The sequence below is a fragment of the Typopeltis vanoorti genome, chromosome 18, assembly GCF_054136105.1.
Source record: "Typopeltis vanoorti isolate ZY-2024b chromosome 18, IOZ_Tvanoo_1.0, whole genome shotgun sequence".
Classification (NCBI taxonomy): Eukaryota; Metazoa; Arthropoda; class Arachnida; order Uropygi; family Thelyphonidae; genus Typopeltis; species Typopeltis vanoorti.
In genome coordinates, this window is record NC_143566.1 from 75134551 (window position 1) to 75160797 (window position 26247).

Genomic DNA, 26247 nt, shown 5'->3' on the forward strand with positions numbered 1-26247 from the left:
AAGAAACTGTTCTAGATGCCAAAAGTAGTGATAGCGAGTAGGAGCTTATTGGTAAGTCGCACCATTTTCAGTTTTTTTCTGAAAACTTTAGATTCCGAAAATTCCCGCACATATCTTGCAACACGATTTTTTAGCTTCAATTTTGGGGAAAAAGTTAGAGTTATATTCAAATAAATACAGTATTTTTTTTTTAGCTTTCAAATTCTTACGTATGGATCATTGGTAAAAGATTGGATTTATAAAACCCCCAAAAGAGAGCGATATAGCAAATACAAGTAGCTGTAAGCAACAAGAAAACATTGATATTGCATCTGGATCAAATGAAATTGATGAGTGTGTCATCTGACATCTCTAGCGAACCAAAATTTAAAAATAAATCATATTTTTTGTTTACATGAACATATAAATTCAAATAAAATAGATATTTAATTTTAATTAATATTTTAAATTAATTTATTAAGTTTAATTAATTAGGGGTACTTGGTAATGATGAAAATTTAAGAAGGGGTACGTGGATATCCGAAGTTTGAGAAACACTGATTTAGAGAAAGATGTTGGAAGTTTATTTTCCCTTGGTTAGACTATAATAAATTTAGTTTAATCCTTTATCCAAGTGTAAGCAAACAAAGTTTGCGCCTGAAGTATCTTCAGGACTGACACAACTCGTAGTAAGATACTTCAGGCGTAAACTTTGTTTGCATACACTTGGATAAAAGATTAAACTAAATTTATTATATGTAGTCTAACCAAGTGGAAAATAAACTTCCATCACTGAGACATCATCAGGAGTACAATATTGGACTTCTCTAGAACTCGCAACTCTTCGGAAGACTTTTCGATTGAAGGTGAAAAAAAAATTTTTTTTTTCTCCCAGGTTTTTCATGCTGTACATAGGCAGACCAATAAAAAGAATACATGTAACTGACAGATAATGCATTAGCATTATTAAGTTTATTTTCTTTGTCGTAAGCTAAACCAGTGTTTCTTAAACTGTGTTTCAGGGAACTCAAGGGTTCTACTTTTTATTAAATTACATTATTTTGAGACCAGTCATGTTACTTTATTATTTGTGATATTATTATTATTATTATTATTATGAGAGAGGCCCCAAACATCATATCAAGAACAACTATTCAGCATTCGCACAGTATCTATCATACTTTTCTTTGAACTCATTTACAGTCATGGTGCATACAAAAAAACTTTAGCAGCTTATTCCACTCATTCCCGCTCTCCAAGTAAAAACCTAGCTCTAACACCCTTGCTAACTACACTCTTGCTCAGTTTCCATGGATGGCCCCTAGTTCTCCCATCACCAGACCTATTCTGAAAAATTTCCTCTGAATTAATCTTGTAAAAACCCCTCAGTAATTTGAATGTCTCAATCATATCACCGCTTTTCTGCCTATCAACCAATTTCTGTAACCCACAGATCTTCAACCTATTCTCGTAAGGTTCATTCCATAGACCAGCTATCATCTTGATCACTCGCCTCTGGATCTTCTCTACCTCCAACACATCACGAAGAAACCCAGGGGCCCAGATCTGGGCACAGTAGTCAAGATGGGGTTTTATCATGGCTCGATAAAGAGGAAAAATAACTTGCCTATCTCGACTTGTCAAAGTATTCTTCAGTAACCAAGTGATCTGATGAGCTGATTTAGCCACTTTTGCAATGTGCCCCCCCCCTAAACTTCAACTCCTTGTCCACCAATACTCCAAAATTCCTGGCCTCATCAATCTCCTGGAGTACAGTTCCACCAACGTGATATACTACTGCTAATTTTTTCACCCCAAAATGCATAACCTTACACTTTGCTATTAAACTGACATCCATTCTCATTAGCCCAGACTGCCAATCTATCGAAATCATCCTGCAAAATTTTGACATCATGTGCATTCACTATTGCTCTACCAAGCTTTGCATCACCAGCAAATAAATGAACAGTTCCTCTCAGATCCTTTCCTGTATCATTAATGAACAAATTAAATAGCAGTCGTCGAAGAATAGAACCCTGCGGCACACCACTAGTAACAGGCTTTCTTTTGGACTCCACTCTTGAATAAACTACTCTCTGATATCTCTCCATCAACCACCCTCCTATCCATCTCACCAACCCTATATCATTCAGCATAAACTTCAGCACATCATTCCCATGTGCTGAAGTTTACTGATTAGAATTCCATGTGGTACCCTGTCAAAGGTCTTAGCAAAGTTCAGCAGTATCACTGTAAATCCATTACCTTTATCCAGTTCATCCGTCACTGTATTATAAAACGTGAGCGAGTTACTGAGGCATGATATACCCTTCACAAAACCATGCTTCCCCCGTACAGTATCCCATTTTTATCTATCCATTCCTGTATTTTGCTCTTGACTGCTGATGTATTTTTTATGTTCTTTCATGTGGATGGTGGCTGACCTTCCTGCCTGTCCATAGTAGGCCAGCTTGGAAGAAGAGGCGATCTCTATACATACCAGGAACTGAGAAAAAGAGAGTGAGGGGGGATTTAGTCCTTAGCAGAGCAGATAAACTTAGCTAGTTTCAAGTAGGAGTTAGAAAGCTGTGCAGAGATCGTATTTCTGGCTATTTTAGCTGAAGTGCCTCAGACATAGGGGATGATGATAGCATTATTAAAATCCTTCTGAAAAGAAGGATTATTTTTAATCCTTTCTCAGTGCTCTTTCACTCCATTAAGCCTCTGACATGTTTAGCAATATACTAATAGATATTTTTTATTCGATCATTAGTTGAAATGTTTAATAAATAGAAAAGAAAATTTCTACCTATTTTATTCTTTTTATGTGAATTGCAAATAAATATTTATTTCTGATAAACTCTTTAATGTCATTTCCACCTATAAAAGGTGTAAACCTATAAAACATAGTATACTTATGGGTGGACTAAGGGTTGTTTTTCATTCTTTATTATTTTTTTAAATATTTTAATTAATTTTTTACAAATGAATATTTTTACTTTCAATGATATTTCAATGATTATTTCAATGACAGCACAGTCTATTATGATCCTGCTCTCACGAAAAAATTGTGAACAATTAAAAATGACCAAACTTAAGTTTAAACTTAATTACTGAATAGATCATATCCATCCCACTTGTACACAGTTGTGGAAGTAATCATTAGGATATGTAAACCAAAAATAATTATTGTACATTAAAACAATGATTTTAATGACAGCTAACATACACTAGAAAGGCGAACACTGGAGATTATTCATAGTATGTATTATATACTCTTTACATTGAAAGAGAAAATATCATAAATTTATGACTAATAGGTTAAAAACACATAAAATAGCAGAAGCTAATTTAAAGAATTAAAATTCAGAATGTTTCATTTTTTTAGATACTGAGTAATTTTTGAAATGTATGTACTATATAAAAATATTGGTATGGAATATTTCTATGAATATTTTGGATATTTTGTTTATATGTGATTTTAATGCTTCTTAAAAATAAAAATTGACAGTATTATTTTATTTATTTATTTTTTTTTTTTTGCCTATAAAAGATCACTGCCAGTAATCTTACATATTTAATAAAATTTCACATACAAGTTTAAAGGACATTTTCCTAGTTATTGTCACTTAATTTTGATATAAAGCAGAGTAAAGCAGAAAAGACATGATGTTTGTGTACTGTTGGAAGAATAGCTGTCTAATTGACATCACATGGTTGTTTATGGAGGAAACATCAGAGGAAAGAGGGGTAAGAAATGATGTTGCTACAAATTTCAATTTCTGGTCTGTTCTTATTGAAATACGTAATGATGATGTTTTAATATCTTAAAACTGATATTCACTTGTTTGCTGATGTGATAAAATTATGGCTATCATTGTAATGATATATTTAGTGATTGGTGTTTATTCATAATAGTGTCTTACAGTATAATGACACCAGAAGAGCAAAATAAATAAATAATTTATTGTTTTTTAATATTTTGCTTGATTTCACACCAGCATCTTCTGAACACAAATTACAACTCTGGTAAGACACTAAATAAGTGCCCCTAAGAGCTCCCTAAAAATACTCAATACAGTGCAGAAGAGAGCAGTCATACTGATTAATGACTCATTTCTTACCAACTCAATCCAACCATCATCACAGGCATCTGGTGTCTACTGCATGCATCTTCTGTAGATATTTCCATGGTAAATGTTCATTAGAACTATCATCAGTAATTCCTCCTCTCTGTATCAAATCCATCATAACACGTACAGCTATGACCCAACATCCTTTCACAATCAAACTCCAAACTCATAGAACAAATTCCTCTTCCTTCATCCCCATTGCTGCTGTATTGTGGAATAGTCTTCCCTCCTATGCATTTCCCAAGGAATAAGTGCACAGATTTTCAAATCCAATGTGAACAGGTTTCTTGTTTTTCAATTTCTCTTTCCATAAAACAGCACTCAATTAGATCATTGCAAAAACAATTTAAATTGTAACTGAAAAGAAATAATTATCATATCAGGATACCCTCGAGCAGCTGGATAAAACATGAAGTTAATTCAGAGAATTCAAGCTAAAGTTGAGCTAAAGACTAGTCTATTTAACAGGTGGTAGATCACAATTCACTAAATTTCAAAGGGAAAAAAAGTTATTTAAAAAAAGAGTTGGATCTTGGTATAAAATATATATACCAAGACAAAGATGATGTCATGAAATCTGTAGCCTTTCAAAAATTTCTGGACCTTGAATTGCAATAATAAAGTTTTTCCAAGCCAAATTTGATATAGAAGTTCATTCTTTATTTGGTTTATTTTATGTTATGATTATTATTATTTATTTATTTATTTATTTTTGGCCAAAGAATGTTTTCCTCTCTGTTATGTGACAGAACTTGAGGTTTTTATTATTATTATTATTATTTGACACCTCCAGGGAGTCCAAAGACTCATCGAGGGAGAGTGTGCCAACAGCATCGAACGATTGGCCCCTTCCAACTACTAACCGCGCTCAAACTTACTTAACTGAGCCATTAGTAGCAGAGGCTCTACCAATCGACCAACCTTTGCCGGCTTTTTCATAACTTTAATAGTTAAAATACTAGAAGTTAATCAAATACCAACTAGTTTTGCAACAAAATGGCTAGTTATTTCTTAATGATTAAAATGATGAGTGTAGATTACAAATTAAAACATAACTGGGATAAGCCATTAGAATCACAGCAATGAAAACAAGATACAAGTGGTGCTTAAGTAGCACACATCATCATCATCATCATCATTTGTTCTCTCTTCTTTTGACACTTTGACTTTCAGATATGATTTAAGATAAATTGCTGGTTTATCTTATATGATGAAACCATATTAGTGAGTATGAGCAGTGGAGTCCTTAATACACGAGAAGAAGATGTTTTCCAGATAAAGCAGGGTGTCAGTATCCAATCTATGTTATGATTTATGGTGGGTAAGTGAGTGAGTAAATGCATGATATGAAAGACTAGATTTTTCTTTTCTTTTGTGTGCCATGTCACTGAGATGTTTGTTTCTTATTTCAAATCTGTTCTTCTCTGATAATCTTCCCTACCAAGGCCCTAACATTCAATACAGAAATTCTGTTTCCATTCCATACATCAACAACTCCATCAAGATTGCTGCACTACTGAATAAAACAATACAGGAGTTGTTTGCAAGCCCATCTAAACTGTCTGAAGCCTCCTAAGATTTCCAAAAGATAGTAACCCCTTCTATAAATATCCTGGTGTCTTGAAAACAAGAGAGTGATGAATTGGTCACTGCCAGGAAGACGGAAGAGAGGATGGCCTCAACTTACATGGAGAGAAAGAGGTTGTAGAGGCAGTGTGAGCCAGAGAGTTGCAAGAAGGTTCCTGGAATGACTTTTGCAATGGAGAAGGGGATTATGAGGAACTGCTGGACAGTGGAAATACCTTTAAAAGTATTTCTATAAAATTTGTTTATATGGTCTACCATATGTAGGTTAGACTAGTAGAAGTTTTGAAATAAGAAAGAAATATTATATCCGCAATGTGGCACACAAAAGAAAAGAAAATCTGATCTTTCATATCATTAATTCACTCATCGCAGAGCACAACATAGACAACACAGCCCTCATTTCTGGAAGATAACCTCCTCTCATACAAATCCTTGAAAAATCAGGGATTTTTCTTAAGTGATGTCTGGAAGTTATTAATATGATCCCTTAACATACTTGATTTCCTTTTTCAATAATCAGCTCAAAAGTCTTCTTGGAGAACAGATGATATGCATTCTTTGGGCCTTATTCTCATTGTTTGCCATTCTAACAATTTATCCGAGAATATATAATAACTGATAAGAATTTATATTTTTATTTATACTTATGGCTTACAAATATAGAAAATAGAATTTTATTCATAAACTCATACTATTGACACTTAGTCCAGAGTTCTATGGAACTATACAAAGATTTCTCACTCCAGCAGGTTCAAATTTGATCACCTTTTCCTTGAAATATGTAAAATACTACAAAATCAGCTGAACCTTAATTGATCTGACTGTATACTAATCTCTAAGTTTTGGGAAGTGATTACTATTAGCTGTTTATAATTTTTATTTTTTATTTTTAATCTGCATAAACTTTTACAGTTGTTCTTTTGAACTCTAATAGTGTTATCCTGTCAAATCAACCATGACCAAGATATGAGCTAGTATGCACATGCAACATGGTTCATTCTTAAAATTCATCTTTTCAATGTCTTTCTCCCTGATGTCCATGTTATTATTTTTCTACATGTATAAACCATATCATCATCATCATCATCATCATCATGTATCATCTCCATCCAGGAGGTTGACTACCATGATGTGACTCATGGTTGACTTTGGGTGTAAGGATAATATGGTGAGGACCCTATCTTCCACATTTTTGTAAGTATTCATGACCGTAGACCTCTGTGTGTTCATGGGGCCAGTTTGCCTGTTCTGAGGGATGAAAACCTGAGTTTCCAGGTGAAAAAACCTTCTACCTTTGTATGAGACTGGCTAATTCTTTAGTTGAGAGAGACCAGATAATGGTTCCTCACATCATGGACAGGAATCGAACCAGGATGTTTCCAACCAAAGGGCTTCATCTATACTGACTAAGCTACGGAGGTTTAATAAGCCTTATAAGTATCTCTAAATATGTCCCGTACACGTTTCCTTAAAACAATTTATATTCTTGCTTTACTCCTTCGCCCAAGCATAATTATACAAAGTCTGTGTGTGTGTGGGAGGGGTATCTTCATAACTAGTCTACTTGTACAGGTTGGTTCATAAGTCACAATGGGGTTTAAAATGTGAATAAGTTTTTTGATTATTAACTTTTTCATTTTATTTTTTTTTTTCAGGTATTCTAAGTAGAATTTGGGAAATTAAGCATGGAAAAGTTTACACAAAAACGAACTAAAATCATTCAATTTTATTTTGAAAGTCAGCATTCAATTATTCTAATGCAAAGAGCATATCACTATCATTTTAATGTAATCCTTGGAAATGATGATTTGTCACTTGATTGAGAGTTTCCAGCAAGAGGGTTCCGTAAGTGACTTCCTATGATCCCAGAGACCCTTATTCAGAGGAAACATTCAACGTTCCAGAGCAGAGGAAACATTCAACGTTTTCCTCTTTTTTTTTTTTGGCCTTACTTCTTTCAAGATGATGACAGTCACGAGGGAGCAATATCAGGCCATGATCAAAAATTTTTGTACTCCCTGTAGTAGAGGACAGACCTAAGATGTGGTATTGGTAAGATAGAGCCGCTGCCCACACCTCTAGAGCCACAACGGAACTCCTAAGGCACATTTTTGTGAGTGAATAATTTTGCGAAGATCTGCAATTAATTGGTCATCACATTCCCCAGATCTGATGGCTCGCAACTTCTGTGGGATTATCTGAAGGAAAAGGTGTATGTGAACAACTCCCAGATAATTCAACTGCTGAAGCAGAACATTTGTGCAGAAATTAGGGCACTGTGGACAGAAACATTAGCAGCTTTCATGGAACATGCCACTGAAAGGGCCCTTCTTTGTGAAGCCAAAAATGGAAGCCATTTATATGATGTGGTTTTTCATAACTAATAAAAAAATCTCCAGGTTATAAAAAAACAAAAATAATTAATAAATAAAAATCATAGTTTGATTTTTATTTATTAATTAATATGTGGGAAGAAGGGTCATGCAGATGGATGTGCAAGGAAGGCAGAAGCGTTGTCGGCCAAAGAAGAGATGGAGGGAGCTGGTAGAAGAGGACTTGAAGATGAAGAACTTGGATGTGGTGACAGCCCAAGACAGGAAGGTGTGGAGGAGACGCATAACAAACAGTGACCCCACTTAAGTGGGAGAAGCTGTAGAAGAAGAATTAATAAATAAAAAACTTATTAAACTCCTTCATTACTTATGGGTTGTTCTGTATATAGAGATTATTCACATATCAGTTGCCTCAATATCCCATAATGCAAAAATATTATGGGAAGGTTATTAACCCTGATCAGTTGACCTTTATTGAGGTCTCATCAGTGGTAGCTAGACTCAGGAAGATATAATTTCTTGTCAACTATGATATATATTTTGTAACCAAATGGAAAAACGTTCTGCAACTATCTTTGATCCACAGTATTTAATAATATGATGATGTACCACTTTAATATATGTAGATGCAATATGTTTGACGTCTACATTGGTACCTTCTGGGTCTAGTTCTCACTGATGGGACCTCAATAATGATTGAAACCAGTCTTGATTAGTGACCCTTCCCATAATGTTTTTACATTATGGTATACTGAGGTAATGTGAAGTCAGCAGTTTCTATATACAAGTAGATTGGCCGTGAAGATACTTCATGCACAAACTTTGTTTGCTTATGCTTGGGTAAAAGATTAAAACAATAATATAATTTCTTGTGAATTAATACACTTTGTAACTAAGCAAAAGATCTCTCTCTACAGTTTGTGAGATATGTTTTAATCTGTAAACGATGTTCATAATTTTAACTCTTAAGAAGCAACTAGCCATTTTACTGGGAAATTAGTTGGTATTTGATTAACCTCTAGTATATTTTAACAACTATTAAAACCTACTTTCATTCTCAATACCTTTTTTAAATGTTTTTAGTCTCATAGTTCCTTAGTAGTGTGTCATAGTTTTAACATAGTATATGCTTGAAACATAGCTAGAATCAAGTTTGTTGGAATTTCCCATGATTTTCTTAGCTCTTGACTTAATAATGTAATGAGATACTTAAATATGGTTAAGTATTTTTTTTTTGTTGTTGTTGTTTAGTTAATTAATTTTTTAATGTTTCACTGTGTGGATTTCTTTCTTAAGTTAGGAAAACCTCAAGTTTTGCTACATAACAGAGAAGAAAACATTCTTTGGCCAAAAAAAAAAAAATAACAATAATAATAAAATAAAATAAACTGCAAATAAAGAATGAACCTCTATATCAAATTTGTTTTGGAAAAACTTTATTATTGCAATTCAAGTTCCAGAAATATTTGAAAGGCTACAGATTTCATGACTTCATCTTTGTCCAATTCCTAATGTACTGCAAGGAAAATTCAAGGATAATGTGATAGTAGTATGAGTAATTTTCTTTCTAATTATTCTGTTATCTGTCTGAATTCTCAACATTTTCAGATCTTACCTTTTGGTCTTCTAAGCCACTGTTTAGTTACTGTATTTACTCTGCCTAGATCTTCGTCTTTTTCTTGCTATCTAATTGCTATCTGGAATCACTCACCTGTTTTGCTAACTTTTCCTCTCCCATTCTGTTTAGCAGGGTTTATTCTCCCAGAAAATGGTGTTTTTCACATACAGGCAAATTTGCCATGAGAAAAAACACAATTTACATGCAAAAAATACTGTTGTTGTGGTGATGGTGGCAGCAGAAGGCATTGATGGTAGTACTGTAGTTGCATGTCATTGGAGAATTAAAATTTCTTAAAAGTATTAATGGAGATGGTGAAATTGTGCCAAAGTACAGTGCCCTCCCATGACGAGTCCTTAGACTCTTTGAAGGTGTAATGTAAAGATAATAATAATTGACCATACTACCTTAGATTAGCTCTGTTCAAAACACTGTTGAATGCTAACAATTATTGCTGTAAACTAGCTTTTCATGAGCCCTGTGCAAGACTTTATTTTTTGCACCCCCCCTTTTTTTTTTGGAAAAAAAAAATAAAAAAAACAAATACAATAGAAATTTTGTTTATAAATATTATTATGATATATGCTTATGAATCGGCTCTCCCATGGCAGTAAAATTTGAAAATATAATACTGATTTTTTTTTTTTTGATACATAGGAGGCCCATTTCAGGGCCCCTTTTCTTCTGTGCACCTTTGTACCTGCCTGGTTATGGCACTGCTAACAATGCCAAGTTCCTTCCTAATATCTTTATTTTTAATATTATTCTGCCATCTCAGAATGCTCATATCCATAGTCTGTAGCCCTAATTAACTCTTATTTCTAACCCAATTTTCAGAAACATAAGTTAAAACTCACTTTGTCTAATTTCTCTCTTCTATCCTATCCTATTCCCTCAGCCATATGGCTGGTGTGTGTGTGTGGGGGGGGATATATGCTACCATACTAGGGAGATGATTATGAGTAAGGTAATTTCCCATTGCCTTCCTTGCCGTAGTATATCTTATGGCTGTAGCCATGTGTGTTCATGGGACTGGTTTGCCTTTTGAGGGATGAAGAATCCAAGTTATCGGGAGGGAAAAAACCCTCCACCTCTGTAGGAGACTGGTTAACTCACATTTAGTCGAAGGAGACCAAATAAAGGTTCCTCATGTTACTGACGAGAATCGAACCCACATCTTTCCGACCAAAGGGCTTCATCTATACCGAATGAGCTATGGAGGCTCCGATTTCTCCCATATTTCTATTAATTTATTCAACTGGCTACACAACATACCAGCTTTTCTTATTAAGTTATCTATTTCTCTATTTAACTTGCTTTACTTGTTTGATAGTTTTTTTTTTTTATTGAGAATATAGGTGATGTCCATTTTCTTCCTATTTGTATCTTCTTTTTGCTGATTTTCATGCCAAATTTGTTATGGCCTTTGAGTCCTGAAGAAGTGTAATGAATTTATTTAGGAGTATAATATCATTCATGCATTTTGATCGACAGTCAACAATCGCGGCACTTATTGCGCACACAGCTTTCAATCATTTCCTTCGTAGTGACCTCAGTTGGGCGTTCAGAACTTGCTTCATCTTCGATGGACTTACGATAACCTTTTAACTAATTTATCCAAAGCTAAATAGTCTTTAATGTTGGTGCAGAGGCCCCTCATGAACTGCATCTAACTTGGCTTTGATCTGTGCAGCTGTCCACTTCTTCAAATAAAAGTGTTTTATTACTGCACGAAAGTGTTTTATGTTTTATTGCTACTCGTTTTTCTCCATTTTGAGGAAAAATGCAAACACGGTCATTTTAAACGTTTGCCAAATGAGAACTACGCGCTGCATGTGGCTAAAATTTTGCCACGGGTCATGAAAAAGATGATACGTACCGACACTGGTGTGAATTAACAGACTGTGTTGCCATCTATTGGAAATTTACCAAACTTTTCAAACAACCCTTATATATATATATATATATATATATTGCTCTGTATAATATCTCATGTAGACCATGTAATTTTGGCATTTTGAAAGCAGTTTTTCTTGGCACCTATCATGCCCTTCCTAGATCCCCAAACCATAAATACAAATCCTTGTTATATGTCATGTTTTCTTTACTATTTTTCTTGAAGTCAAAATTCTTATCATGACAATCCCAATTTCATCTTAACCCAGCTTGTTCTTTCTCTATTAAGTTTCACTTCACTTCCATAGCCTTTACTTGTTCTGAATGCTTGCATTAGCCTTACCTGGAACATTTAAGAATTTAGTATGAAATTTCTCATATTCATTTTATTTGTCTTTTTTTTTGTTTTTTTTGTTTTGTTCTGTTAAAAAAACAAAAAAAAACATGATGGATACTATGAGAACTCTATACCAATCATCTGAAATTTGACTTTCTGATCAGTTCTTCTGAATACTTTAAAACTTTTATTATCTCCATTGTGAACATTTCTAATTAAATATTATCTTTTCCAGCTGTCTTTCCATATTTCAGAATTTCTTATGGGTTTTTCTACCCATCATTTGATATGTACTCATAATTGCATTTTTATTGAATATTTTATACCACTGTTCTATCATTTCTTATCCCATTTAACAGTCTTTCATTTCTTAGATATCAAAGTAATTACTCCACACGTCCAGCATATCTTTAGTTTTTATTCCACATTTATCATGCCTGATTCCTTTTACAGTACTTACATGTTCCTTGATTTTTTTTTTTTTTAACTTTTCAATAGCTTCTAGAACATTTTTCCCTTTTCACAATATCCATTTGATGTTTTCTTGCCAACAGCTTCCTATTACTTGTTTTGCTTTACATTTAGTTTAGTTGTCTTACATTTTTTTCTATGTTCTCTCAGGGAACATGCTGACTTCTCTTTAATTTTTCTACAATAATGTTTGTATATTTGAGTCTACAGTTCCATTCTTAATGCTGTTTACCTTTTATTCTTTTTTAAAAATTTTATACATATTTTTCTTTTTAATATAGTACTCTTTATTGTCCTGCTCAAACTAAGCAGTAACCATGTCATATGTGATTATATAGAGAAACATGTGAAGAATTCATGACTAAAATTGACACACGTGAACCACAGTAGTAGGTTTTTTTTATGACGTAAATATTTCTTCCTAGTATCTTAGGACATCATCAGTTACAGTAGAACGATGCTAGGAATGACACAAAAGATGGAGTGCGTACGTACAATGGAATCCAAATTGCGTGCAATGGTGCGTTGCAGCCTGAACTTAAATTAGATTAAATTGAATTAAATTAAATTAAAATTAAATTACAGTTAAGTTATTTTTACACAATTTTGTATGACAATTTCCCATACTTTAGGGATGGCAAGAACATCATTGCGGTTTAGATTTGGTCTGTGAAGTAGGGCTTCAGTACTTTCTTTATATAAGGGAAAAGACACTGGGAAAAGACAAAACTCCTACACAGATCTTCATATAAATATGGACGCTTATATAAAGAAAGTGCTGAAGCTCTACTTCACAGACCAAATCTAAACCACAATGATGTTCTTGCCATCCCTAAAGTATCGGAAATTGTCATACAAAATTGTGTAAAAACTTGACTGTAATTTAATTTTTATTTAATTTAATTCAATTTAATCTAAGTTCAGGCTGCAATGCACCACTGCATGCAATTTAGATTCCATTTCCATTGTACATATACACTCCATCCTTTGTGTCATTCCTAGTATTGTTCTACTGTACTGATGATGTCCTAAGATACCTAGGATAAAATATTTACATAATAAAAAACCTACTACTATGGTTCACGTGTGTTAAATTTAGTCATGTCATATGTGAAATTGTTTCTGTGCACTTGCATTCTGAACCAGTGTGAAGATAATAATAACCTGACATCTTATTTCTTGTTTGTCTGATGACATCAAAGCCATTAAATGAATTTTGACAAATAGACTTTGGACATTTTCCAAAAATAGATTTTAATTAATGTTTCCTGTATTGACAGAAACAATTATGCAGAACATTGCTGCTGAAAGGGTGTATTTTGACGAGGCAAATTATAAATCCAATCCTTTTTTTTTCCTTTGTACTATGACATCAATCCAGACACTTTTTTTTGAATAGACCTTGCAGTATACAGTTTATCTTTTTATGATCTAAAAAATATTTCAGATATCTGTTTGGCTAAGTTTATAATGCAGTTATTGATAACACAGATATTATGTTACTTAAATATAAATATAAAGAGCTAATAAGCTTCATTTCGGCAATGAAAACATTACTTAAATTAAGGGGATATTAAATCCCACATAGTTTTAAAACCGAATAAGAAACTCAAAGATTGGAATCAGAGAGTTTCTTGCCGAATATAGTGAACTATAAAGTATCGGCGACACTAGCGTTAGCAAATGCAAGTGATCCTAGTACATAGTACAATACCGGGGCAGCTCGTTGCAAAGGTGGAGGAATTCAGATCGCTATTCTTAGGTATTTTCCATAATGTAAAAACACATTTCCTAGGAAATGTATGCTGTTATTACATTATGGAGGGAGGTCACTACCCAGACTGGTTTCAGCCTTTTTTGAGGCTTCATCAGTGAGTAGCTAGACCTAATACCAAAGTGTATAGCGAAAAGAACTTATATACTCCGTGAACGAGTTTTCCAAACAGTGCAACCATTAAGTTACTTAAGTATAAAGAGCTAATAAGCTTCATTTCGGCAATGAAAACATTACTTAAATTAAGGGGATAATTGCTTGATATAGTCTTGATAATTGATTGATATAGGATAATAGTATATAAGTTCTTTTCGCTATACACTTTGGTATTAGGTCTAGCTACTCACTGATGAAGCCTCAAAAAAGGCTGAAACCGGTCTGGGTAGTGACCTCCCTCCATAATGTAATAACAGCATACATTTCCTAGGAAATGTGTTTTTACATTATGGAAAATACTTAAGAATAGCGATCTGAACTCCTCCACCTTTGCAACGAGCTGCCCCGGTATTGTACTATGTACTAGGATCACTTGTATTTGCTAACACTAGTGTCGCCGATACTTTATAGTTCACTATATTCGGCAAGAAACTCTCTGATTCCAATCTTTGAGTTTCTTATTCGGTTTTAAAACTATGTGGGATTTAATATCCCCTTAATTTAAGTAATGTTTTCATTGCCGAAATGAAGCTTATTAGCTCTTTATATTTAAGTAACTTAATGGTTGCACCTGTTTGGATAACTCGTTCGCAGAGTATATAAGTTCTTTTCGCTATACACATATATTTTGGTATTAGGTCTAGCTACTCACTGATGAAGCCTCAAAAAAGGCTGAAACTGGTCTAGGTAGTGACCTCCCTCCATAATGTAATAACAGCATACATTTCCTAGGAAATGTGTTTTTACATTATGGAAAATACCTAAGAATAGCGATCTGAACTCCTCCACCTTTGCAACGAGCTGCCCCGGTATTGTACTACGTACTAGGATCACTTGCATTTGCTAACGCTAGTGTCGCTGATACTTTATAGTTCACTATATTCGGCAAGAAACTCTCTGATTCCAATCTTTGAATTTCTTATTCGGTTTTAAAACTATGTGGGATTTAATATCCCCTTAATTTAAGCAGATATTATGGTTTACTATATAAACAGGGTGATTATAATTATAGTTCACATTTCGAAAAGCTGTAATTGGGTAACTACTCCTCAGAACACTTTAATATTTAACACGATGATGTGTGCAGCAATGGAATTTTATTTCTGCAAAAACCAACGTTAGTTCTAAAAGTAGCCACTAGGGTGATACATGGTGCTGCAATACATGTAAATTACACATGATACTCCTGGTATGCAGTGAAACATTGTGACTGTACCATTTATGCAAGTGACAAATGTCCCCGATGGCATATGATTTGAAAGAAGCTTCTATAAAAGTGGGTAGCTGTGGAATGCATTCAGTTCATTGCCTGTGAGCAAAAGTGTTAAAGCGCAATGTCCGAAGGCTCGCTCACTTCTCATGAAGTTCTTTTACCAAAATATGAGCTTTGCCTTGTCAGCATTGCAAAAGTTAAGAACATTAAAGGGATTAAAAATTGGCCCGATGATTGCAAATGGTTTACACAAAATGATCCAGAAATTTGACCCTGGCAGAGGATGGAAGCCCATCGAATGGCATACAGTGGAGGAAGTAGCCACAGCATTAAAGGAAGAAAGGATGGCAAATGTCGTAGGAAGCAGCAGCAGCACACAGTGTATTGCACGGTCTTTAGACAAACCCGTAAGCACACTTTTCACGAAGTCATAAGACAATTTCTGTGCTTATCCTTTCAGCATTTGCTTAATCCTGACCAGGATATATGAGAAACATTTGCCTCACAGTTTCTTTCTCGGATTGAACTGGACCACAAAGCCATGGAACATTTTCTGGACCGACGAAGCTCACTTCCATCTGGATGGTGCTGTGAGTATGCACAACTGCAGAATTGGGGCAACCACATACCTGTACATCATGACAGATTCCTCAAAGGTTATAAATTTTATTATAAAACCAGACCAAAGATTCCTTTGGTCTGATTTTATAGTAAAATTCATTATCAGACCTTTCTTTTTGAGGAGCTTGGTCCTTCTGGTCTTGTTACCTGGATTGTTAATGGCCAGCGATATGCATCTGTCTTAGCCAATCAGGTGATTCCAAGACATCAACAGCATGAGCGCCTGGATTCAACAGTTTTTATGCAGGATGGTGCCCTTCCTTACATTGCTACCCCTGTCAAGTGATTGCTTCAGACACATTTTACCAAGGAGAATATTGCATGCTGGCAACATTTTACAACGTTGCCAGCATGCTTGCCAAATCTGAACCCCTGTGACTTTTGGCTGTGGGAGGGGGGGGGGGAACATCGCAAAGATGTTGTCTATTGTGGACCAGCATTACATGCTATATCCACAACATTTCAAGTGAAACTATGTTCTGTGACTGAGAATGTGATTTTAGCAGATTGCTGACAATGTTGTAATGCCAACAACATTACGATGTTGTTGGCAATGTTGTAATATTGCCAACAACATGTTGTGTAACCACACAACCTGCCACGTGTATCCTACATTTTGTGACATTTTGAATTACCCACTATAGCATTGCAGTGCCATGTATTACCCAAGTGGCAACTTTTAGAGTTAACATTGGTTTTTGCACAATATAAAATTCTATTGTCACACACACACCATGTTAAATATTAAATCGTTCTGCTGAGTAGTTACCCACTCACAGCCTTTCAAAATGTGAACTTTAATTATTTATTACCCAAGACTCCATGGAGTTAAAGACTGTTAATCAGTTTTTTTTCATTTTTTTTTTCAGGTAGAGTGATAAATTTTGAAAATAAACAAAATGTTGGGATGCATGTTACAAAGTCCAGCAGATTGCTCAGAAGTGGCTTTCCATCATCAAGAATGAGTAAGTCCATATCTTAGAATGTTCCCAGAATTTTGTCGTTGTCATTTTGATTTAATATTTTCATTACAAATTAGAATAACAGTGCATTTTTTCAATTTGAAGGAAGTTTAGATATTTGAAATAATGTACTTTCTATGTTCAGTCCATGATAATACTTCTGATGCAAATCAGCTTGTGAACTAATTACTATAGACTGTTCTTAAAACAATAAAAATTAATTCAATAATAAACTTTAATGAAAATCAAGATATTTCATCCTGAAAATAACAATACATCATCAGTGTGTAAGAACAACAAACAATTCAAAAAAACAGGAATATAACATAAGATAAGTACAACAATCAATTTACCAATTAAAAATCAGTTGCCACCTGCTAGAAAAATAATATATAAAAAAAAATAATAAAAAAAAGTTTTGATATTTACATAAAATGACAGTCTCCAAACTTTTTTTTTTTGGGGGGGGGGATTTTTTCAGGTTAGGTTAGGCCAGCGTAAAAGGACTTTGCAACCTTCTTTGAAAAGGCATTCATGGTTTTTTTTTTTTAATATTATTTTCCTAGCACATTACAACCATTTTGAATTGAATCTAACAAATAAGCTTAGGTGTTGATGGTTATTCATGACTTATTTTTCACGGTATTAACAACACCACAAACACTTTTAACAACAAAGATGTTTTATTAACGCTTATATTTCACTGATTTTCAACTCAGCATCATCAGAGCACAACACACATGTAAACGCAACAGTGAGTGAGTGAAACAATATAATTGCAAAAGACAAAAGATCTAAAGTCCTATTTTTTGGCACCCTCTAACGAAAAAAAAAAAAAAATTTTTTTTTTTTTAATTGGAAAATCAAAATATGAAATATCTGTGCTTTTCATTAAAGTTTATTACTGTATTTAATAAAGAATGCTATTTTCATTATTTCATAATTATGGCACTGTATCTTTAAAGAATAAAGTGGTCTTGCAGAAAATAAATGTTTTGTAGCATTTCTCTTCCTCCTCTTAATATATTATTTATTATTATTACTTGTAGAATTAAAAAAAAATATAAGAATAATACAGAATGTCAGAACTTTCTGTTAAGATCATTATACTTATTTTGTGGTTAATGAAATGATTTTCCAGTAGCCAGTACTCATTTTTGTCTCAATATACTTGTGGTGAAAACATTTCTGTTATTTATTGTAATTAGTGAGCAACATACTGTTTACACACAAAAATGATCAAGCCATCTAAGATTTGTATAAATGAATGGAAAAGTTCAAAAGTGACAGAAAGAAAAATAGAGAGAATTGCTATTAAATGATATTTTTTTGTGCATCATGATAATGCCTAACCTCATTCAGCTGATCCAATCATAGAAATAATTCATGAGCTTAAACTGAAATGCTTCCTCACTAATATATTCTTTCATCTTTGCAAGCAGTTTAACTCAGTTAAACAATATTTCTTCCTGATTAATTTGTTAAAGTCTCTAGTATTGTCAAATTTTACATTTCAGTTTTCTAAGCCACTATAAACTGCATTATTCCACACAGACCTTGATCTGGAATTGCAATTCTGATGGCTTTCTTAAACCAAAAGAAAATCTTCAGAATTTAATCCATCTTCAAATTTAAAACACCTCACCTATTAATCATTGTATTGGTTATATATATTGTGCTACAGTATGTGCATACAGTAACACAATAATGTTTTAAAGGTTATTGCTGTTAGATTCACAGGATGCATACACAAATTTAATTTTAATATGTAATCATTAATGCAAAGCAATATAATACAGTATAAATAGTACAAGAAAACAGAAAAATCTAATTTGGTTGTTCCAATCTTCCTTATAAAATTATTAAGAGGTGATTGAATGGTGAACCAACCACTATTTGCCATAAAAGATTGAGAACTGTCTGGATATTTTAATTTTATGAAGACTTGCATTCATCTAAATTGTCATCAAGCTTATTAGCAGAATGTATTTTTGATTTGGTCTTCCATCCACATAGTAAACAATGTCCACATAGTTTTTCCATGTCATAAATAGTGCTAGAATGCTTTTTTGTTATTATTGTTGATTTTAAAGAGACAAATTCTTTCAAATTAGTAATTTCAAATTTAAATTAGTAAGGTTAATGAAGAGTGCGATGATCTAAGCCCACTCTCTAAGTCCAGAAATGCAGTTCCATAGATGTTTTATCAGGTCCAGATTGTAGTCTTGTTGCAATGTTCTGCTGTTATTTTCTTTAAACTGAATATTTTATAATCATTGCTTATAATCAGTGCAAATGTAGGACATACGCAGTTATCCAGAGCATCTAGTGGTGATCCCATGGACTGCAAAGAGCAGGTCCAAACCATGACAAGATAAGGAACTCCACATCATGACTTGTTAGTTTATTTTAACAGTATTGATTACAACAGTATTGATAAGTTAATAAGTTTATTAAGTTATTAGCTAATAAGTTAATAAATATTAAATATTTTCTTATCATTCTACGTTGTAATCAATAACGTTAAAATAAACTAACATGCACTACCAGCACATAAGCGTTTTCACTCATTTGAGAATTCTCCACATCATCACTGCCTCAGTTTTTATCATTAGGATACACACTCTGGTACAAAGCTTTCTTTGGGCACTTCCTCGTTAATCAAACATATCCCTCAGAACTGGAAAAATGTGTATCAAAACTTAAGTCTCTGCAAAACTGACTTCCAATGCTCCAAGTGTTGTAGCTTGCCCTATGTCAAAGATCTTTTTTTTTTTTTAATGTCTACCCCATCCACAAATAGTTGATAATCTGTCACGCATTTAGTACTGTGTGAGTCTTTGTTAGTAAAAATGAATTGCAAATTAAGGCAACAATTTATTGTTGTTAACAAAGGAAGCTTGCAGACTACAGAGATCTCTCTCTTCATTGTAAAAGCATCTGTAGGATTGTTTTATTTGAGTTTTTTATTTTATTTATTTTTTATGAAAACCTCATACACAAGAGATTAGTCAACCTATTGTACAGTGAATGGGCAAGAAGGAACTTATTCATATTTGATTTGAAGAGTTGTGGGTTGTATTCCTCAAGAAACACATAAGGGAGAGAGAGAGAGAGAGACTGTTTTAGAGAGTAGCTGTAAAAGGGATGAACAAAGAGGGGAAATTTGTTCTTCTGTGATTTGGTGTTGAACTGCAAAAAAGTGTTTTGCTGTTGCTGCACATATTTCAATGGATTTAATGAGGTGGAGGAATTATTAATACCAGTTCAGATGAACAGTGACCAGGGAAGTATTTGTGGCTTATGCTTATTCTGAGAATGGGTGGAATGAATTAGTGAGAAGCTCTTTTCTGTATTGAGTCAAGTATTATTAGGGAGCTCTTAGAGACACCACCACAAATGTAAGAAGAGTATTTAGTTGGTGACAGATTTGTGATTTGTATATGGTTAAGCTATTCAGAGGTAAAGTAATGCCTTGAGTGAAATAGAAATCCTCGTTATTTTTGGATGCCAAGGAGGCAATAGTTATAATGGTTTATGCCAAGAGAGGTATTAGTGAGCCTATAAAGAGAGAGAGAGAGATCTCATCTTGTCTAGAGATGTGGATGTTATTAAGAGTAAGACTGGAAGAAAGTGATTATTTTTTGTGAGGGATAAGGCAAAACTGTTTTGAAACTGAAAAGATTTGAATCTCATTGAGGATGGTCAGAATTTAGGATAATAGGGGTTGATGCTCTGGCATTTGTAGTGGTGATTTGTGTTGTGCAAGGTTTGTCAGAGGAAGAGTAATGTACTGTCATCAACAAAACTGTTTATTGAATTGAATTGATGGTCAACTGTAGTATGTCACTGATATATAGAAGGGAAAGGGTGGATGAGAGAACATATGGATCCCCAGCATCAGTTGCATAGAAAATAAGGACCTCTTTACTATACACATATTGTGCTTTTGGATTTCATTTGCAAAACTTTTCATTTTGTATGTACTGTACACTCTTTATTAGGTACAGTACAGTAATTTTATGTTAGAATTTGTTCCTTTTTTTATTATTTCACTATAAACACAAAAAGTGAAATTTGCTAAAATCATAACAATGCAGAAGTGCACATTTTAGTATTCAAGAACATTAACTAATAACATATTCTTATGGTTCATATAATATATATATATATATATATTATTATTATTATTATTATTATTATTATTAGACACCTTCAGGTAGTCCAAAGACTCATTGAGCGAAGGAAGGTTTTTTTTTCCTCTACAATTCTGTCACAGCCACTCAATCTAGCAACCGCAACCACGCCAACGCCATCTACCGCCGATCACCGCCACTAGTATTTCCAAAGACAATCACAAACATCCATGCCCACGGCAGGATTCGAACCCGCAGACTTTTTAGCTGGAGAGCAGATACGCTAACTACTCAGCCAGCCAGCCTGGCTGGCTGAGTGGTTATTCCTGTGGTAGGTTCTGTGTGTGTGTGTGTGTGTGTGTGTGTGTGTGTGTGTGTGTGTGTGTGTGTGTGTGTGTACACACACACATGAAAATGGGAAAAAAAGATATCCTTGAAGTATGGTGTAATTACTTCAAAAAATTGCTAAATGAAACAAGCAGTGATAGCACAGTCTCAACAGGCATACAGTCAGGAATACATATCCATACTTGAAGTAGAAAAAGCCTTCAAAGGCTTGAAATGTGGAAAGGCAGCAGGAATAGATGATATTCGACGAGAAATGCTGAAGTATAATGGTATAAAAGTCTTACAGTGGCTGCATTGCATAGTTCAGAAAGCCTGGACAGAGGGACAAATTCTCGATGATTGGAGTAGAGCTCTCATAGTACCCATATATAAAAAGGAAAATAAAACTGAATGTGTGAATTACAGAAGTATTTCCCTACTGAGTGTTCCTGGTAAGATTTATGCCAGTATACTTGAGAAACGGTTAAGAATTGTGGAAGAAAAGCTTGGTGAAGAACATTGAGAAAGCATGGGAATATAACAAAGATCTATATTTAAGTTTTGTCGGAAATGGCATATGACAAGATGCCAAGACAGAAGCTATTCAATTAGCTACAGTTATATGATGTCAATCGGACATTATATCAAGCAATGCTTAGTCTTTATTTGAGTTGTAAGTCAACATAGAACTGAAGGAAGTACAGGAAGATGAGTTTTAAAAGAGGTATACCGTGAGTAGACATATCGATACAAAATTAATAATGGAAAACTCACGTACAAAGACTATTAAATAATCTTTGTACGTGAGTTTTCCGTTATTAATTTTATACAGGAAGATGGTTTAATGTTAACTCTGGTGTCAGACAAGGATGTACATTACCTTTCTTATTCATTATCTATATGGATCACATTATGAAGGAAAGTGGTATTAAACATGATATAAAAATTGGAGATGTTAATATCAGCTCTATGCTTTATGCGGACGATGTTACACTTCTAAATAAATCTGTTACAAGTCTGTATGATTCTCTGATTAAATTGAATAACTGTTGTAATAGATATGGTATGAAGGTCAGCAATAAAAAGACAAAGTCAATGAAAATAGGTAGAATCGTTGAAAATGTCGACTGCATTGTGAACGGAGAACCTGTGGAACAAGCAAAACATTTCAGCTATTTAGGCACAATTTTTAGTGAAGATGGAAAATTAAATATGGAAATAGAGAAAAAAGAATCAACAAAGCTGATATGGTAGGAAGTCAATTGAATAATTCATATAGAATAAGAGAGAAATTAGTCAGAACACTAAATTAGCTGTATACAAGACAGTGTTCAAGCCAATTTTAACTTATGGATCTGAGAGCTGTGTAAGAAGTAAAACACTTATCCAAAGACTAGAGACCGCAGATATGAGAGTTCTGAGAAAGATTAGAGGTGTGAGCAGATGGCATCAATGGCAATATCATATTAAAAACGAGGATATTAGGAAAGAACTTGACATTGTCAGCATCCAGGAATGCGTTAGCAGAGCTAATCTCAGGTGTTATGGTCACTTAAACAGAATGGGCGAGGAAAGATTAGCAAAACAAGTATTCTCTGCCAGTGTGGTAGGAAAACAACGCAGAGGAAGACCAAGATATAAGTGGATTGATACGGTACAAAGTGCCTTAGACGATAGAAATATAAAATCTGATAATGTTGGAGGAGTCTTGATAAGTAACAGACCGATTTGGAGGAAAATTGTGGATAGGAAGTTAGTAATGATTTAAATTTTTCATATAGTACTATCATATCCTGTACACCCCTTGAAGGTACATGACAGGAATTTGATGATGATATATGCACACAGTTATAACAAGTATGTATGTATGTATGCATGTATATATATATATATATATATATATATATATATATATATATATAATTATTTCCAATTTATAACCATATCAACTTTTGATGGGATTATCAAAATAGAATCCATTAATTCTATTATATTATTTTTGACTCTCTCTCTCTCTCTCTGCATGTTCAGTTGTTTGCGAAGTCTATTGATGACTTCTCTGTCATCATCATCATCACCATCAGGATAAATATTATTTACTTCGGTAATTTCCTGGAAGCGGCACAAGTTTTACAGAACCGACAGTATGATTTTAGATAGATTTTGCTCCACCTTATCTACCTGGCACTATTAATAACAGGAATTCACCACAAAGAGTCCATTGTCTCCCTCCATGCATGTGACTGTTCTTGTTATCCAGTCATTTTGTTTTGTTTCTTCACTGATTACACATTGTTAAGGTGCCTCTGATAATGGCAGCTTGAGCTAGTGAAACATTGGCTTGTAAATAATTAATTTTAGTCAGTAAATTATTTATTTGTATTCCAATGTTTATGTAGATTTCTGTTCCAGAAACTTCAACATAGACCTAGAGGAAGCATAAGATCTAGGTTGATTGTTGCAGTAGTGGTACCTAAGAAGACTTATTAATAGTAGTAATCATGCTAAGGTATAGATGTAGCATTATCATAGTATCTTGTACCCTCTGAGCATATAATGAGCAAACAATGTTTGTTTTAAATGTTAAAATTTTGAAAGTTGAGCTTATGAAAATAGAATTCTTTAGATTGAACCATGCTGGTATTATTATTATTATTTCGGGCAACTCCAAGGAGTCAATAGACTCATCAAGGGAGGCCCTAACATCATGTCAAGAGCAACTATTCGACATTCACACAGTATCTATCATACCTCGCCTTGAACTCATTCACGGTCATAGCAACCACAACAGACTCTGGCAACTTATTCCACTCATTTACCACTCTCCAAGTAAAAAAACCTAGTTCTAACACCCCTGCTAACCACACTCTTACCCAACTTCCATGTATGGCCCCTAGTCCTCCCACCACCAATCCTATTCTCAAAAATATCTTCTGGATTAATCCTATAGAAACCCTTCACCAATTTTTGCAACCCACAAATCTTCACCCTGTTCTCATAAGGTTCATTCCACAGACCTGCTATCATCTTGGTCACTCGTCTCTGGATCCTCTCCACCTCCTCCCCATCAAGAAGAAACTCTGGCACCCATATCTGGGCACAGTAGTCTAGATGGAGTCTTATCAAGGCTGGTATTGTAATACTTAAAATATATGTCTGCATATTTGTCTTTATTAATGCTTTTAATTAAGAATTTCACTGATCCAAGATATGTTTTTTACAAACGAACATCAGAGACTAGGGTAAGAAGTCTTTTGAATATCATAGTAACTTATGTTTGAAAGCCATTTGTTTTTCATAAATTAATTCTTAGTTTAGTTAGTGAATACATTATAGTTATTGAGGGAAAGAACCTAAAAAATTTCATTTTAGCATCGAAACCTATGAAAAAATAATTTTTTTATAACCAGCTAAGCAAATAATCAATAATTACCTTCGAAACTTTAAAAACAAGAGATTTAGATCTTATGAAAATACAATCCTTCATCATGAGCTGCATTTATCTTGCATTACAAAAGAAGTACAATATCTGCCCAGCACTTCTCAGAGTAGTGAAACCCTTAATCAAAAAGCATTAATTAAAAGCAAATAGGCTGTTGGGAAACGTTTGTGCCTTTCCAGTTTGTTAATTAAGTGCTCATGCTGAAGGTCTGTACTTTTGTACAATCAATCAATCAATCACCTTTGAAATGTTTAAAGTTTCAAAGACAAATATTATTTACATACTGAATGTAAAATAATACCAGGTACTTATCATTTCATTTAATAAATTTTTTTCGAAGTCTAAGGATTGTTAGTCAAGAAGAATGATTTAAGATCATTCTGGGTCTTAATATTTTGAGTTTTATAGGCAACCTTTTTAGTAAATTTCTTCAGATGCTTTTATTATCACTAGGATCTTTTAAAATGGAATATCTTCATAATACTGAACTTTTTTACAGGTAGAGTAAATCATGAAAATTTCGAAGTTCTGAAAGAGAAATCGGAATCTGTCAAAATGACTAAAACAAACAGCAGCCTGCTAAGAGTGGCTGGGATAAACAACAGTCCAGTGCTAAGAGCAGCTCGGATAAACAGCACTCCAAAGCCAAGAGTGGCTGGGATAAGCAGCAGTCCGATGCCAAGAGCAGCTAGGATAAGCAGCAGTCCGATGCCAAGAGCGGCTGGGATAAGCAGCAGTCCGATGCCAAGAGCGGCTGGGGTAAGCAGCAGTCCGATGCCAAGAGCGGCTGGGGTAAGCAGCAGTCCGATGCCAAGAGCGGCTGGGGTAAGCAGCAGTCCGATGCCAAGAGCGGCTGGGGTAAGCAGTAGCCCTGTAACAAGGATGACCAAGATAGATGGCAATCCAACACCTAGAATGAATAATCCTACACCAAGAACAACCAGTGAGTCCATATTTTAATTTTCATAGGAAATTGTTCAGTTCAATTATAAAATGCATTCATTCTAATTTTTTTTCAACTGTTTATAAGTAAAGAAAACACATGCTATGTTCATTACTTCACTTACGATATTCTTTTTTTTTAATATCTTTCATTTATATATTAGGCACATTCACTTCTTATTGCCATTGGACCTGACATAAATGTTTGAAATGATTAATGTTTAAAAGTAAATTGGCTTTCATCAACTAAATTTTATTATGATATCCTTTCCATATTGTCTACTGCCTTTCAGTTATTTGTTTCGTAGCTGGTAGCAAAC

At 33.9% G+C, this 26247-nt stretch overlaps 1 protein-coding gene across 1 annotated transcript in view; it reads left to right on the forward strand.

The window, feature by feature from the left end:
- LOC150096813 (uncharacterized) overlaps window positions 1-26247 on the forward strand; it is a 184003-nt gene that overhangs the window by 72007 nt on the left and 85749 nt on the right. Inside the window, exons 6-7 of the mRNA XM_090408185.1 lie at window positions 16988-17083; window positions 25485-25928. Of these exons, the coding sequence (XP_090264311.1) occupies window positions 16988-17083; window positions 25485-25928 (540 nt within the window). The remainder of the gene's footprint in view (window positions 1-16987; window positions 17084-25484; window positions 25929-26247) is intronic.